The sequence below is a fragment of the Typopeltis vanoorti genome, chromosome 1 (genome assembly GCF_054136105.1).
Source record: "Typopeltis vanoorti isolate ZY-2024b chromosome 1, IOZ_Tvanoo_1.0, whole genome shotgun sequence".
Classification (NCBI taxonomy): Eukaryota; Metazoa; Arthropoda; class Arachnida; order Uropygi; family Thelyphonidae; genus Typopeltis; species Typopeltis vanoorti.
Genome location: NC_143549.1, coordinates 133727437 through 133743150, shown reverse-complemented (window position 1 = coordinate 133743150; position 15714 = coordinate 133727437). Strand labels below are relative to the sequence as shown.

At 35.5% G+C, this 15714-nt stretch overlaps 1 protein-coding gene across 2 annotated transcripts in view; it reads right to left on the bottom strand.

Annotated features, from left to right (window-relative positions):
• LOC150110447 (RUN and FYVE domain-containing protein 2-like) overlaps positions 1-15714 on the bottom strand; it is a 358385-nt gene that overhangs the window by 147169 nt on the left and 195502 nt on the right. The window contains exon 10 of one of the 2 annotated variants that reach the window (XM_090393911.1): positions 2303-2473. In XM_090393911.1, the coding sequence (XP_090250037.1) occupies positions 2303-2473 (171 nt within the window). The remainder of the gene's footprint in view (positions 1-2302; positions 2474-15714) is intronic. The other variant, XM_090393918.1, reaches the window with a different exon arrangement.

The window sequence follows — 15714 nt, the reverse complement described above, 5'->3', positions numbered from 1 at the left end:
TTTTGAACAGGGTGCCACATGACAAGTTGATTTTTAGGTTTCAACATATGTGTTTGGATATCAGATTAGTTTACTGGATTGGTGATTGGCTCCTAAGTCAATCACCAACCTGAATCAGTTGTATATTGGGGGAGGGAAACAGTATCAGGCAGTTGGAAGGTTACAAGTGAAATTCCACAGGATTCAGTACTGGGACCACTGCTGTACAATCTTTATGTCAAGGTGTCACAGGACAACAGGAAGATGTTCAGTTGTTTGCAGATGATGTGAAGCTTGGGAAAGTTATTATAATAGTGCTGATGTTTTGGCTCTTCAAAAGGATTTGAATAGGCCAGAAAGGTTGACAAATGAATGGGGATATCAATTTTATGCAATGAAATGTAAGGCTTTAAAATCTGGGATCCATAGATGGGATACTTCATACTCACTTGGTGGGGATATACTGGAAGAAGTGAAGGAAGCAAGGGATCTCTGGGTGATTGTAAATCGAGATTCGAGGTTCCGAGAACATAATGCAAAGGTTGTGAATATATCTCTGAGAATTGCTACAATGTTGAGGAGGACGCCGACAACAAGAGATAAAAGTGTGGTTGTCCGATTGTATAAAGCTTTGATCAGACCACATCTTAGATATGATCAATGGGATTTGAAGGGGATAAAGTAACCTTGGAGAGGGTGCAGAAATGGATAACAAAAATTATATCAGGACTGTACAATTTTGATTATGAGGACAGACTGAAGGCATGCAGACTGTTTGGTGAAAAGAAGACAAAGGATGGGGGGTGTATGATTGAGACATTTAAACTATCAAAGGATTATTATTGTGTTAACAGTGAGGAGATTTTTCATATAGTAGAATGAGGAGGAGCAAGGATATGGGGGCCTTTCCTGGAAGTTGCACAAGGGAGTGGAGAGTAAAAGAGTAAGAAGGAAGCTTTTTACATGGAGAGTGGTAGGAGCACTGAATGCATTGCCTGAGAGGATGATGAACATGCAAACAGTGAATGAGTTTAGGAGTGGTATGATGACATTGTGTTGACCTCTCACAATGAGTCTTGTGACTCTGTTGAAGTCAGGAAATTAATAATAAAATAATAATAATAATAATAATAATATAAAAAGTAGAGTTCCACATAACAGGTGGAACTCTACAACCATATTGAACGAAATTTATATGGTTGATACTTAAACTTTTTTGTTAGGTCGTTTCTTCCAAAAATCTTTTTATTTAACAAAATTTTAAAAAAATAAAATAAATATTGTAACTCAGCATGCTTCGGAATGAAAATGTAAACAAAACTTTCTTTGTGTTAAAAAATAACCAACAAGAATAAGGTAGGCATAGAATTCTAGATTGAACAGTCTGATTAATCGTCCAGGAACTATGAAGTTCTTTCTATCTCTAATTTTAATCAGACAGCACATAAAAAAATAAATAAAAAACAGTATTTGCCAAAAGAAATAACTTTCTCCAAGTTATATTGCAATTTTAACCTTTAGAAGAATATAAAGAGTCTTCTTTAGATTGATATTTTCTGGTGATAGTTTACTAGAAGAACTTCTTTCAGCTACATCTGTTGGTCTCCGTTTTCAATTTCTTAGCTTTCTTCTCTCTCCTCTAAACAAAACTCTATAACATTCAATTATTAACACTTCTACTATTACATGGCATATCATCTCAAATGAGTTGCACTGATTCCTGGAGGTATGCACAAATAAGCATTTCTTAAAAACTGCCAGTTAAATTAAACAGAGTTGTACTTCCACAAGTAGGACAAACATGTAAAATAAATTCTGAGGTAAGAAAAACAGTTTATTAGACAGTTTTCAATCTGGTAAAGTAAAAAACAAGTTCTTGTTATCCAAAATGAAATCAGTGCAGTTTCTTGAATACTTAACTCCATGCATCAGAAGCTCTCTGCCACTCTTATGAAACACTGAAGAAGTTTAGCAATATTTGATAACAGAAAACTAAGTAACAAGTTTTTTAAATATCAATAAATTTAAACTAAATGTTATAAAAAGATTTTACTAATATAAATATGTCCATTTTACTTTCAGAAACCAATATAAGTGAATTTTTTATTAAGAGAAATTAAAAATTCTTAACAGACTAATACTATCAGACAACAGTCTATTAAGAATAATGTATCTAATTAATCTGAAATCTATTTTTAAAATTTATGTAGTTTAGAATAACTTAAATTTTAAATATAAAGTTATTAAAACTTAATATGCAATGTACCTGAATGATATATCAGATAATCCATACATACACAAACAATATACATGATTACCTGACCTGTAACTTATTATAAAGTTGTATATTAATATGTTTAATATCCTCTAATTGCCTTCTTAAAGAAATAATAGTATCTTGCTTCTCATGTATATCCTTCTCCAACAGCTTCATTGCCATCTCTGCTTCTCTTCGTAAATTTCCCTGGAGTTCCAATTCCTGTTCCAGCTCCTGCTCCAGAATTATAAATAAAGAAAAATTTATACTGAATACAGAGTAAAAAGATCTTCCTTTTCATTTCCACACCTCATATGTACACACACACATTGAAGGAACATAAAAGCATAATATTTTCTAGATAGGGATGCACAATTAAGAAATAACCGTAACCTTAGTAATTAAAACCACCACAGTAATAAAAATTAACCTGTACGTATAAAACCACACACACACACACACACAATGAAGATGCCCTAGGAGAAATCTGCTGAACTGATTTTGTCAGTACTTTTAAGTAAAAATTTATATGAGCATATATCAGATTTCTAACTAGTATAGAGATAATTGTAATCATAAGGGGGGGGGGGGGGACTACACCATGTTAAACATTTATATTCAAAGTTACAAAATGTTTTAATGTCACCTTAAAATTTAAGCCTTTTATAAGAAACTCTTATAATAGTTAATCAAATATCTGCCTTAGACTGTACTGTTCAATGTCCATTATTTTAAACTTGGTAATTAATAGCATATTCAGATATAACTTAACACCCAATGATAAAGTTTCTGGGAGACATTGGTGTTCTTCAATAAAAACTCACCAAAATGACAACATGGTTGGGAAATCACCACCTGCATTCTTTACCTGCATTATTCTCACTGCCATTACAAAAACCATAAAAAGACACTGTACTTTGATATCTTAGCTAGCATCTTTTTACTAATAAGTACACAGGTAAACAAGGTCAATTCAATAATAGAAACAAGGGGTGTGTGCGTGTGCGCGCACACACTCAGCTAGAACTACACTACATCTGTTCACAAGTCCAGAATTAGATCCATGTTGATATTTTTGTTTGCAATTGCACAAGGAGCAATTACAGACCAACTTAATTGGCTGAAGGATAGCATCTCCATTTTTGAAGCTAAAGGATGTCAGTCAAGGCACATCTTTCCTAGTTGGAGGAAATTACAACTAGACCTCTAGATGGTAGATGACTTTCCTTATTCAATGAGACACTACCATCATACTTTCTGAATTCTTTCTATATCTTTATTTCTATATCTCTCCAGTGGAGAGTGCCTAGTATCTGTCTTCTCCCTTTCTTTACATATGCAGACATGCAGTGAAGAGTGATGGCTTTTATTAAGCATGCTCTCTAAACCATGATTGACTAGGGAGCCAGTACCTCTTCCAAGAGTACAACAGCAGAACAATTTCCATGGGCCAGCCGCTAGTACAAGATCCAACTCATTAGTAATGCTTTGGGATGCTTCCTAATCAGCTAGTGATTAATCCTGCTGATGATTACTTTGTCAGGTTGTAAGCTAGAGGGAATCCAAGTAAAGTAGCTGGTGGGGAAACCAAGTTACTTTACTTGGATCTACCCCTGCATCCCCCCCTTTGAGGGAGTCATATCCATCAGTCCTTCACCCCCCTACTGCATACCCCCCCCCCCCCCGTTCTACATATTTTTCCAATATCCATGAAAATTAGCATAACAAATTAGTCACTGTTGTTAAAATAAATCTCCCATGAAAACCAACAAAAAAATTTCAAAAAATATATCAAAAATACAACAAAAAAATTGCCTTCTCTGATATTAGGCAAGGACAACAGAACAATGATCAAATAGCCTTGATACTAATAAGTCACTTAGTTCATATAGTATCCTTACATTTGTACTAAAATCTTGTACTCCTCCCAAATTAACACCCCTCTTATTTTTTATAAGCCATATTCATCTGGTATCCTCCATACTGCATGGAAGCAAGCATTTATCTAGCCTATCTCTAAAAAAATAAATAAGCCAAATTATCATCCAATTGCCCTTGCTTCAATATCTGTGAAAGCTATGAAGAAGGTCATTAAATCAATAATCAATTTCTTCACCACAAGATGGCCAATCAGTTAATTAGTGATTGCAAATATAGATACCACTATTCTTATTCCACAATAGACTACTCTGCAATCCTTACCTACCTTTGTAGACAAGCCACTGAAAGATCTGGAGAAAGTCATGACACTGCATGTCAGAGATGGATGAATTCCTCTTATCAGATTTCTTTATTAATGTTGGAGTACTCCCCACCCCCCAGTCCTGTACTCTCACCCATGCTCTTTATCATATACAGTGACCTTCTTTAACTTTAAATCCTATTCATATTTTTTTATAACAGTAATCTCCCTTCTTCTTTGTTTGAGAAACCTTGTTATACTCAAATGATTCTCTAACATGAAATCCTATCCATAGTTTTGTTGATGACAGTACTTTTCATTCCTCCTTCGAATAATGGAGGAATGGAAAGTACATGAAGGTTGAAGTTTGAATCAAAGTTTAGGGTTGAAGGCGGAAAATACTTGAAGCTCTTCTAACCAATCTTAAAAACTGATCTTCACACCATTCTCAAGTGAATGTAAAGATAATTGAGTGAATTTCACTATCAAAACACAATCCTATCTTATTACCCAGAAGAAAATCCTACTATGCTCCCTCTTACTTTTTTGATAACATTCTGATTTCCAGTCAAGATCAGTTTTCTTTTCTTGGGCTGACTTTCATATTTAGCTAATCCCAACAAGAATATATCACATCCATAACATTCTCGGTCCAAAAAACTTAGTAGTCTTTTTTGTTCAACCAAACTCAAAATAATGATATAACATGAAATATTCTGGCTGGGATGGCATACAGTTAACAGCGCTCTAGATAGTTTCATCGGGCTGATATTTCATTCACCAGCATGAACACCCATTAAGTCAGTTACTGGAACAAACATAACATCAGAAGAATTCAGCATCAATATCATCAATCTAAGAAGTATCAATAGAAAAGAAGTGAATTTGCAGAAGAATGAGAGACATATCATGTTGTTGACAAATTTAGAATTACTGAGATAAAGAAGGTGCTAAATAACTATAAGATGTTATATTCAGGTAAGAGTAACTGGGCAAGGGAAAGATTAGCTTTAAAATTCAATGTTATACATGAAGATAAACTTCTTGGATGATAGACAATTTCAAGAAGTGATGAGGAAAATTTAAAAATAGGAATTGGATGATGAGACTGTGACACAAAAACAGTTTGTGTCACAGTATGCAAAACAACAATGGTATAACAGCGGGACCAGTTTTAAAAAAAATTGGAATGGACAACACAAGGAAGTAAAGTTCTAATTAGGTGGCATGTATATGTTGGAAAAAGAGAGAAAACAAATATTAATTAGATCTTAAACGACTGTCTCCCAGATTTTTGGTAAATTTATATAGTCATACTTGTTGAGGTTTGGAGTATGTTTTAAAGCTTCTGTTGATTCCAAAAACAATCTCTCACTCTCTCTCTCTGACTTATGACTTCTGTGTAGTACTTCAGTTCCTTGTGTTGTCCATTACATTTTTTTTTTTAAAAACTAGTTCCACTGTTATACCAAATTGTTGTTGTTTCATGTACTGTGACAAACTGTTTTTGTGCTCTGAAGATGCTGGATATAATATCAGCAAATAAGTTAATAAATATTATTTTCTTATCATTCTGTGTTGTCATCAATACAATGAAAATAAATAACATGTACTGTAAACACATAACCCTTTCCACACATTTCAGAATTCTTCAGGGAGATGATATTGTATGATATTATAGTAGCGTTTATCTGTTCACATAATAGTGCTCAATTCGGTAGGTGAAAGTAAAAATTGGCATGGCAGCTAAACAAGTTAGCCTTTTTAAAGAGGTGCCGAGACACCAATACCATACCAAACTGTGTCGGAATGAAAAACAAGTTCCACTTGGCCAAAGCCCAGCAAATTTACAAATGGGAGAGTTTAGCACTATTACTTGAACAGATTAAGGCTACTCGCATGGAGCTCTCGAAAATAAATGCAACTATCAATACTATGAATGGAATGATGTTTTAAACTTGGAACTGTGGGTTATCCTTGACAGCATCTTGGACTCACTGGGTAATAAAAAAATTCAAAGTTAAAAACTGGTACCAGAAAAAATTTGAAATCCTCCAGCATCATAGTGCTATGAAAAGACCACAATTACAACGACAGCTTGTCATTGTGAATTTATCATCAGTAGTCCTAACGGATGCAGCTGTTAATGCATTAAGTTGAAGACATAAGTTTGCCATTACTCTCAAGCAAGTTCCAAAAGCCAAAATAATGGCTTCCATTGAACGAGGAATATATGACTTGCCTCCAGCAACAGCCAGTAATATTAATTTGGATGTGGCCAACATCCTAATCCATTCCAAGCCTCCCAAAGACAATATCCCACAAAAGGAAATCAGTGCTTTAAAAGAATTATACAGTAATAACCATATTGTTATAACTAAAGCAGACAAAAGGTAATGCACGTGTGGTGATGAATTTAGCTGAATATGAAAGCAAAATGCATATACGTTTACAAGACCGGTCTACATACCAAATCAAGAATAAAGTTCGTAAATTATTGAAAAAAGTCACTTCCTAGCCAAAAGAAACAGTTAACAAACTCGAGCCTTTTCATGTTAAAACACCCAGAATATATAGCGCACCTAAAATTCACAAACAAGGCACACCCCCAATGCCTTATTGTGGATAGTATAAACAGTCCTACGTACAAACTTGATAAGCATTTAGCTACATCATTAGCCAATCTCACAAATAATTTGCTCTCCTTTGTTAAAAATTCTGTTCACCTAAAAGGTATTTTAGAAAATCATATCTTAAAAAGTTCAGATGTAATGATTAGGTTTGATATCACTTCACTATTTACAAATGTAGCTTTAACTGAAACCCTTGATTTACTAAAGTAACATTTCCCCCCTGATATATTTGAACTATTTAAATTTACAGTACATGCAGGTTATTTTACATGGAAAGGGAAGATATATACAAACAACTGGATGGGACAGCAATGGGCTCCCTTTCCCCCGTTTAGTCAATTTCTACATAGAACACTTGGAAAAGTTAGCTATGAATACAGCCACTCTCAAACCAGTGGTTTTGCTACGTTAGGTTGATGATGTGTTTGCTATTTGGCCACATGGTCCAGACACATTGGATACAATTTTAGGACATTTAAATAGCCAATACCCTAAAATCCACTTCACAATGGAATAGGAAGTTAATGACTGTCTGCCCTATCTGGATACACTAATCACACAGCTTCAAGATGGTCCTTATCTTTTTCTGTTTATAGAAAACCCACACATAAGGGAGATATTTGCACAAACAGTCACACAATCATCCAGCTCAACAGCATGGTATCTTAAAAACACTAACTCACAGAGCTAGAGCTATTTGTTCCAATGACAATGCTCTTACTGCTGAACTCACTTACTCCTTCTTAGCCAATGGCTATAATCTCCATAGGACAGAAAAAATACTAAATGATCCCCAGAAATCCACTCTATTGCCTACAACACAAGATCACAGCAAAACAGTTACCATCCCATACATTCAAGGCACATCTGAAAAGATATCTAGAGTGCTCAATAAATATCAGCTATGCACTGTGTTTAAACCTTATGTCAAATTGGGAACTCTTATCCGTTCCGTTCACCCAAGGACAGAATCCCTTCTTTATCACATCCAGGAGTTTATGAAGTGCCCTGTTCTTGTGACTGGGCTTACTATGGACAATCAGGAAGAACTGTTGACATCCGCCTTGGTGAACAGAAAAAGATACATCCAGCACTATCGTTATGACAAGTGATATCCAAGTCGGGGTCTAGCAGACCATGCCTTGGATACCATTTCACACAGGATAAATTGAAAGAAAACAAAAGTGCTACACAGAAGTCATTATAAGTCAGAGATTGTTTATGGAATCGACAGAAGCTTTAAAACATACTCCGAACCTCAACAAGTATGGCTGCATAAATTTACAAAATATCTGGGAGACAGTCATATTAAGATCTAATTAATATTTGTTTTCTCTCTTTTTCCAACAGAGATGCTGCCTAATTAAGATTTTATTTCCTTGTGTTGTGCATTATTTTTTTTGTAAGTCCCACTGTTATATCAAACTTGTTTTGTGTGCTGTGACAAACTGGTTTTGTGCTCTGAAGATGTTAGATATAAAACGATCGAAATATCAGCAAATAAGTTAATAAATTCCGTGTGGGGACATCTGTAACCCCAATCGGGCGCATTCCCTGGTAGCGGATGGGGGAATGCTCGTCATAGTTTACTATGAAGGGTAGGAGGGAAATAAAATACCTCCCACAGACCAACAGGATAGCACTTCTCTCATAGGCCGGTCTGGGGGCCTCGAAGGTGGCAGCCCCACCACCAGACTTGGGTGCTGAAGGCTAATCCCCTACACACCTTAAAACTTCACCCATTAAAAGAAATAACAAAGAGATAGCCGAACTGCCTAAATGGTTAACGACAAAGCGAGGAAAAAAAAAGTACATGAGATACAGAACATGGAACATTAAAAGTCTACATGGAAAAGAAAACGAATTAATAGATGAATTTAAAAAATCAAGATTGGATCTGCTAGAAGTCACAGAAACAAAGAAGAAGGGTCAAGGTTGCCAGAAAATGAAAGATGGATATATACTTTTCTATTCAGGGATAAACCCAACAGAATGGAGAAAACAAGGGGTAGCTTGCATAATTAAACCAGATCTCAAAGAATATATTACTAAATGGCAACTAATAAATGAAAGGTTATTGACAATCACTATAGATTTTAAATCATATAACCAAGTATTCACTGTAATTGTTGCATATGGCCCAAATGATAATGCTAATAAAGAAATTAAAGATGAATTCTTCAAACTCTTACAAAAAACAATTGAAGAAGTTCAAGGGCATATCATACTACTACTAGGCAACCTTAATGGCCAGGTAGGGAATCAAGTAGATGAGGAAACGAAACAAGTGTTGGGATCACCAGGAGAAATAACCCGGAATAATAATGGAGAAAGAATAATAAATCTTTGCCTTACAAATAATTTAGTAATAGTGAATACTATGTTCAAGCATAAAGAAATCCATAAGTTTACCAGGGAAGAGCTTAGTAGAAATGAAAAATCTATAATTGACTACTTCATCATAAGCAAATAGTACTGAAAGTATACAAAAAATGCAAGAGTCTGTAGAGGTCCTGAAATAGGCAGTGACCACTACTTATTAGCATTGGAAACAATCCATAAAATAAAAGTTGGAAAATGTAGAAAAAGTAGCAAGGAAATAAATGTTAAGATAAAGAACTACAAACTAAAGAAAGAAGAAATAGCCATTGAGTATAAAAGTAAAATAGAAGAGAAGATGAAAGAAGTAGAAAAAGAAATATATGAAGAACAAGATGTAGAAAGCCTATGGTACAGGTTCAAAACACTTCTTCTAGAAACAAGCAAAGAAATTTGTGGTGTATCATTAAATAATAAACTGAAGAAACATAAAACACCCTGGTGGACTGAAGAACTAAAACAAGAAATTAAAAAGAAAAAGCAATTGTTGAAGAGATATATAACATCAAAGCTGCAGGTTGATAGAGAACTATACAACAACCAAAGAAATAAAGTTAAAACCTTAGTGAAAGAAAAGAAAATGCTGGGAAGACTTCAGACATACTTTAGAACAAAATTTTACAAGAAAACCAAAAACTCTTCTATAATGTTTTAAAAAGAAAGAGGTCAGAGAAAGAATGCTCATAAAGTTTATCAAAACTAAGGATGGAAAGTTACAAATTCCAAAAAGATCATGGACAGATGGAAACAGTACTTCCAAGAATTATTGGAAGATGCAGGACATGGGAAAAATAGAACCCTAAGAGCAAGACATGCAAGCAAAATAGAAGATCAAAGTGAGGAAATTCATGCAAATGAACTGCTAGCAGTAATAAATAAAATAAAACTGGGCAAATCAGCAGGTCAAGACCAAATAACACCAGAAATGGTCAAGATTTTAAGAACGAAAGCCATAAATTTCTTTTGCGCCTATTCAATGCTGTATGGAAAAAGAAAATTATTCCCAAAGACTGGGAAGTTGCAATAATAATCCCTATATTTAAGAAAGGAGACAACCATAAATGAAAACCATAGAGGATTTTCACTTTTAAGCATTCCAGGGGGAAATTGTATGCCCGTATTTTAGGAGAGGCTTAGGAACCAAATAGAGGATACACTGGATGGAATGCAATATCGCTTTTGAAAAAATAGAAGCACACAGGATCTTATTTTCAGTCTTAGACAAATATCAGAGAAAACATTGGAATATGGAAAAGAACTACATGCATTTTATAGATTTTGAAAAGGCCTTTGACCAAGTTCCCAGACACTTAATATGGCAAACATTAAAGAAAAACAAGATAACTTAATAGCAGCCATACAAAGCCTCTTCAAAAGAAACAGAAATTATGTAAGAACCTGTAATAATAGATCAAAAGAATTTGAAACAAATGTAAGAGTGAGGTAAGGCTGTATCCTCAGCCCTCTTCTCTTCATTATAGTAATGGATGAAATTTTAAAGGCATGCCAAACAAAAAAAAGTTCCACCTAGGATACAGGAAACTGAAAGAAACCAGGATTTCACACTGCGTGCTTTTGCAGATGATGTAGCGATTCTAGCAAATACAGCTGAAGATTTGCAGTACAACATCAACACTTGGTATGAAGAAACAAAGAAAAGGAATATGACCATAAATATAAATAAAACTAAAACAATGATCATATTTAGAAACCAACCAAAACACATATTTTTAGTGGCAAACTCTGGAGAAAACATAGACTGATTTAGCTAGTCAATGTTTTTTTATTTCAGTCAGTCAGGAGAGGAAACCATCTACCACGACACTGTGTATAGCTAGAGAGGAAGCTGCTGATACAGCTGGTAGTCTGCTGAGTAGGCCTCTGTACTAGATCCAATCAATTAGCCTAGAAATATCAAGAGCAACCATGTGAGTTTCTTCAATCATTTCTAATGGTTCATGTTTAAATGTGGGAGATGAAGGCTAAGAGATCAGGAGGGGCAAAATCCATATTGTGGGTTATGAATTAGCTGGCAGGCTTCCAAATAGTGAAAAAGGCTAGATATTGATGACCTTCTCCATGGTTTATGAGAAATGAAGTAAGTGCAATTGGATGGCTGACTTTTAATACTTTTCTTTGTGTTGTAAATGAATGTAACCTTGCTGAAAGAAACAACACAGGAATTGGGTGAGTTCTATAGTACAAGCTTCCCCTCCCAAAAAAAACGACGATACAATCAGGACCAGATGGCGTGTTGGCATCCAAATTATTCAGTTTTTCTGACTTCTTTCTGAGAAGAGACTAAAAACATCACGCGATGAGCAGTTCTTGATGGTGTACTAAAGTATAACTTGGAAGTTGCCTTCACACAATGACAAAAGTCTCCATAATGCAGAGATCACCAAAACAGCTTCATTCACCACTTAAGAGACCTGTTCACAGACTTGTCTCTATCCAGAAGGTTGGCTATTATAGATCTCCTTTGTAATTCACTTCGGCATGATTAGATATCGAATGTCGTATTATATTGGTGGGATTAGGCTAAAAGAAACTGATGAGGCTGGGGATCTCGGAGTGTTAATAGATAGGAAGTTGAAGTTCAGGGGTCATGTGGCAAAGATTGCAAATACAACTCAAAAGATAATTGCAATGCTGAAACAAATGTTCACATGTAAAGATAAGAATGTTATTTTGCCTCTTTGCAAGGCCTTGATAAGACCTCATTGGACTATTGTGTGCAGGTCTGGTCTCCTGGTTTCCGTTGTGATTGTGATATATTGGAGAAAGTACAAAGGAGTGTGTTAAAAATTATATCAGATTGCGGAATACTTATTATGAAGACAAATTGAGAATTTGTAGACTGAAGAGACTAGCAAACAGGGGTGATATGATTGAGACTTACAAACTTCTGAAAGGGTCATACAGGATTTCGATTAATGATTGGTGGGGAAAGGAGAGAAAGCATCCTTGGAAGCTGACAATGAAGGCCGCCAAGAAGTGTGTGTAGCCTACATTATTCTCTGGGGGTGGAGAGTGGTTGAAATGGATTTGCCTTTAGTCTCTGACTCCCTGGAGGTCATCATCATCATCAAATTCCTGACGTACCCTCAAGGGGTACGTCAGGAATTTGAAGATATCAAGGATATGATAGTACTACATGAAAAATTTACATCATTACTAACTTCCTATCTACAATTTTCCTCCAAATCAGTCTGTTACTTGTCAAGACTCCAATATTATCATTATCAGATCTTATATTTCTATCGTCTAAGGCACATTGTACAGTATCAATCCATCTATATCTGAGTCTTCCTCTGGATCGTTTTCCTGCCAACCTGGCAGAGAACACTTGTTTTGCTAATCTTTCACGCCTATTCTGTTTAAGTGACGATACCACCTGAGATCAGCTCTGCTAACGCATTCCTGAATGCTGACAATGTCAAGTTCTTTCCTAATATCCTCGTTTTAAATATGATATTGCCATTGATGCCATCTGTTCACACCTATAATCTTTCTCAGGACTCTCATATCTACAGTCTCTAGTCTTTGGTCAAGACTAGAAAAGCAGATATTTTTTTTGGTCTTTTACTTCTGACCCAGCTCTCAGATCCATAAGTTAAAACTGGTTTGAACACTGTCTTGTATACAGCTAATTTACTAATTTCTCTCTTATGCCATATGAATTTATTCAATTGACTTCCCACCATACCAGCTTTGCTGATTCTGTTGTCTATTTCTATATTTAATTTACCATCTTCAGTAAAAATCGTGCCTAAGTAGCTGAAATGTTTTGCTTGTTCCACAGGTTCTCCATTCACAACACAGTTGACATTTTCAATGATTCTGCCTATTTTCATTGTCTCTGTCTTTTTTATTGCTGAGCTTCATACCATATCTATTACAACAGTTATTCAATTTAGTCAGAGAATCTTGCAGACTTGTAGTGGATTTATTTAGAAGTATATCATCGTCCGCATAAAGCAAAGAGCTGAAATTAACATCTCCAATTTTGATACCATGTTTAATACCACTTTCCTTCATAATGTGATCCATATAGATAATGAATAACAGAGGGGATAATGTACATCCTTGTCTCACACCAGATTTAACATTAAACCATCTTCCTGTACTTCCTTCAGTTCTAACTGCTGACTTACAACTCAAATACAGACTAAGTACTGCTTGATATAATGTCCCATTGACACCATATAACTGTAGCATATTGAATAGCTTCTCTCTTGACACCTTGTCCAAATCAACAAAACTTCGTCCCTCTGTCCAGGCATTCTGAACTATGCAGTGCAGCCACTGTAAGACTTTTATACCACCATATTTCAGCATTTCTGGTCGAATATCATCTACTCCTGCTGCCTTTCCACATTTCAAGCCTTTGATGGCTTTTTCTACTTCAAGTATGGATATGAATTCCTGACTGCATGCCTGGTCAGTGTTTTTTTATCACTGTGCTGTCAGCACTGCTTGTTTCATTTAGCAAATTTTCAAAGTAATTACTGCATACTTCAAGGATATCTATTTCTCACGTTTTCATCTCACCTTTATCATCTCTAACTCCTTTTACAGCACTCTTTCCTCCATTCCTAAGCTTCTTCAACAAACTCCAGATATTTTGCCACCTTCTTGATATTTATTTTCTATGTTCTTGCAAAGTCCTCCCATGACTTTTGTTTAGCTAGTTTTACACAGTGTTTAGCTTTCTTACATTTGTCTCTGTATTCTCTAAGAGCAAAAGCTGACTTATTTGCCAGGAAATTTTGATATGCTTTCTTCTTTTCCTTCACTGCCTCTTTAACTTCCTGTGTCCACCATGGAGTTCTAATTTTTCTATCCTTGCAGACAACTTCACCACATGCCTCTCTAGCTGAATCAATCAGGGTTTTCTTCGAGGCTTGCCACTGAATCTCCAAGGTTTGGTTCCTGTTCTCAAACTCTTTAATTTTTTCTTCAATAATCTTTGTGTATTTTAGTCTACAGTTCACATCTGAGAGCTGCTCAACTTTTATTTGCTTTAAAACTTTCTTACATGTTATTCTTTTCAATATGAAATTCAATTTTATCCTACTCAAGACTAAATAGTGATCACTTCCAATTTCAAATCCTCTGTACACTCTGGTGTCCTGCACCAGGGAGAAAATATAACTATCAACAATAACATAGTGATGAGAATTTTCTTATTCCTTGCCTCTTCTCTCCATGTGAATTTGTGCACATTTTTATGTTGGAACATGGTGTTAGTAATAATCAGTCCATGTAATGAGCAGAAATCCAACAGGTATTTGCCATTATTATTAGCTTTGCTCTTTTCTCCAAATTTTTCCAAAACATTTTTGTATGTCTGACAATCACTTTCTACTCTGCTATTTAGATCCCCAACAAGGACCACTTTTCCTTTTTCATTGTGTCAGTAGCTTTCTCTAGAGTCTCAAAAAATTCCTCCACTTCTACCTTAGCAGAGCCTTCTGTGGGACCATAGGCACAAATAAGTCTCATTGTCCAGTTCCCAATTCTGATATTTGCCCAAATCGCTCTACTTGACACTGCCTGCCATTCAAGAAGATGAGCCTCGTATTTTGTGTTGAATACTATGGCTACTCCTTCTTTTCCTTGATTGTCATTGCCTGAATATAACATTTTATATTTATTGCCCAGAAAGATCTCGCCAGTTTTTTTTGTCACCCCTATTATGTCGATCTGGTACTTATCTAATTCCTCAGCTGGCTCCATTTCTTTGTAATTCAGGCTTCTTATGTTGATAGTACCGATCTTTAACTCTGGTGATGTTGAGATGGAGTGTGTTTTCAGATTTGTTCCAGTAGCTGACTTTTCGCTGTTCGCTCTGGTTCCCTGGCAAAAACAATGGGGGCCCTCATTTAACCGGGCGATGCCCCAGCTGGCATGAAATTTTGTCATGTTGTACCATCATTTTGTATTTTGGTTTAACCAATAGGAATACAATTTGGTCGGCTAAATCTCAAATTGCCAGCCTATCCTCGTTTGTTCAGTATCCAGGTAGATACCCAACAGGGTGCACCACGAGTGAGGATTGGATATTAGGTCAGAAGCGCTCCCTGGAGGTCTCTCTTAATAATAATAATTCAGGCGGACCCAGCCCTTTATGTTTTTGAACCATGTGTGGCACTGTGATATTTTTCTTTTCTGCATGCTCTTTATTAGTTCCATTTCATTACCCATCATTTCAAAAACTTCATTTCTCTTCTTTTGAATCCAGGAGATCTTACGCCCTTCTATGTCTAAACCTTGAAAGT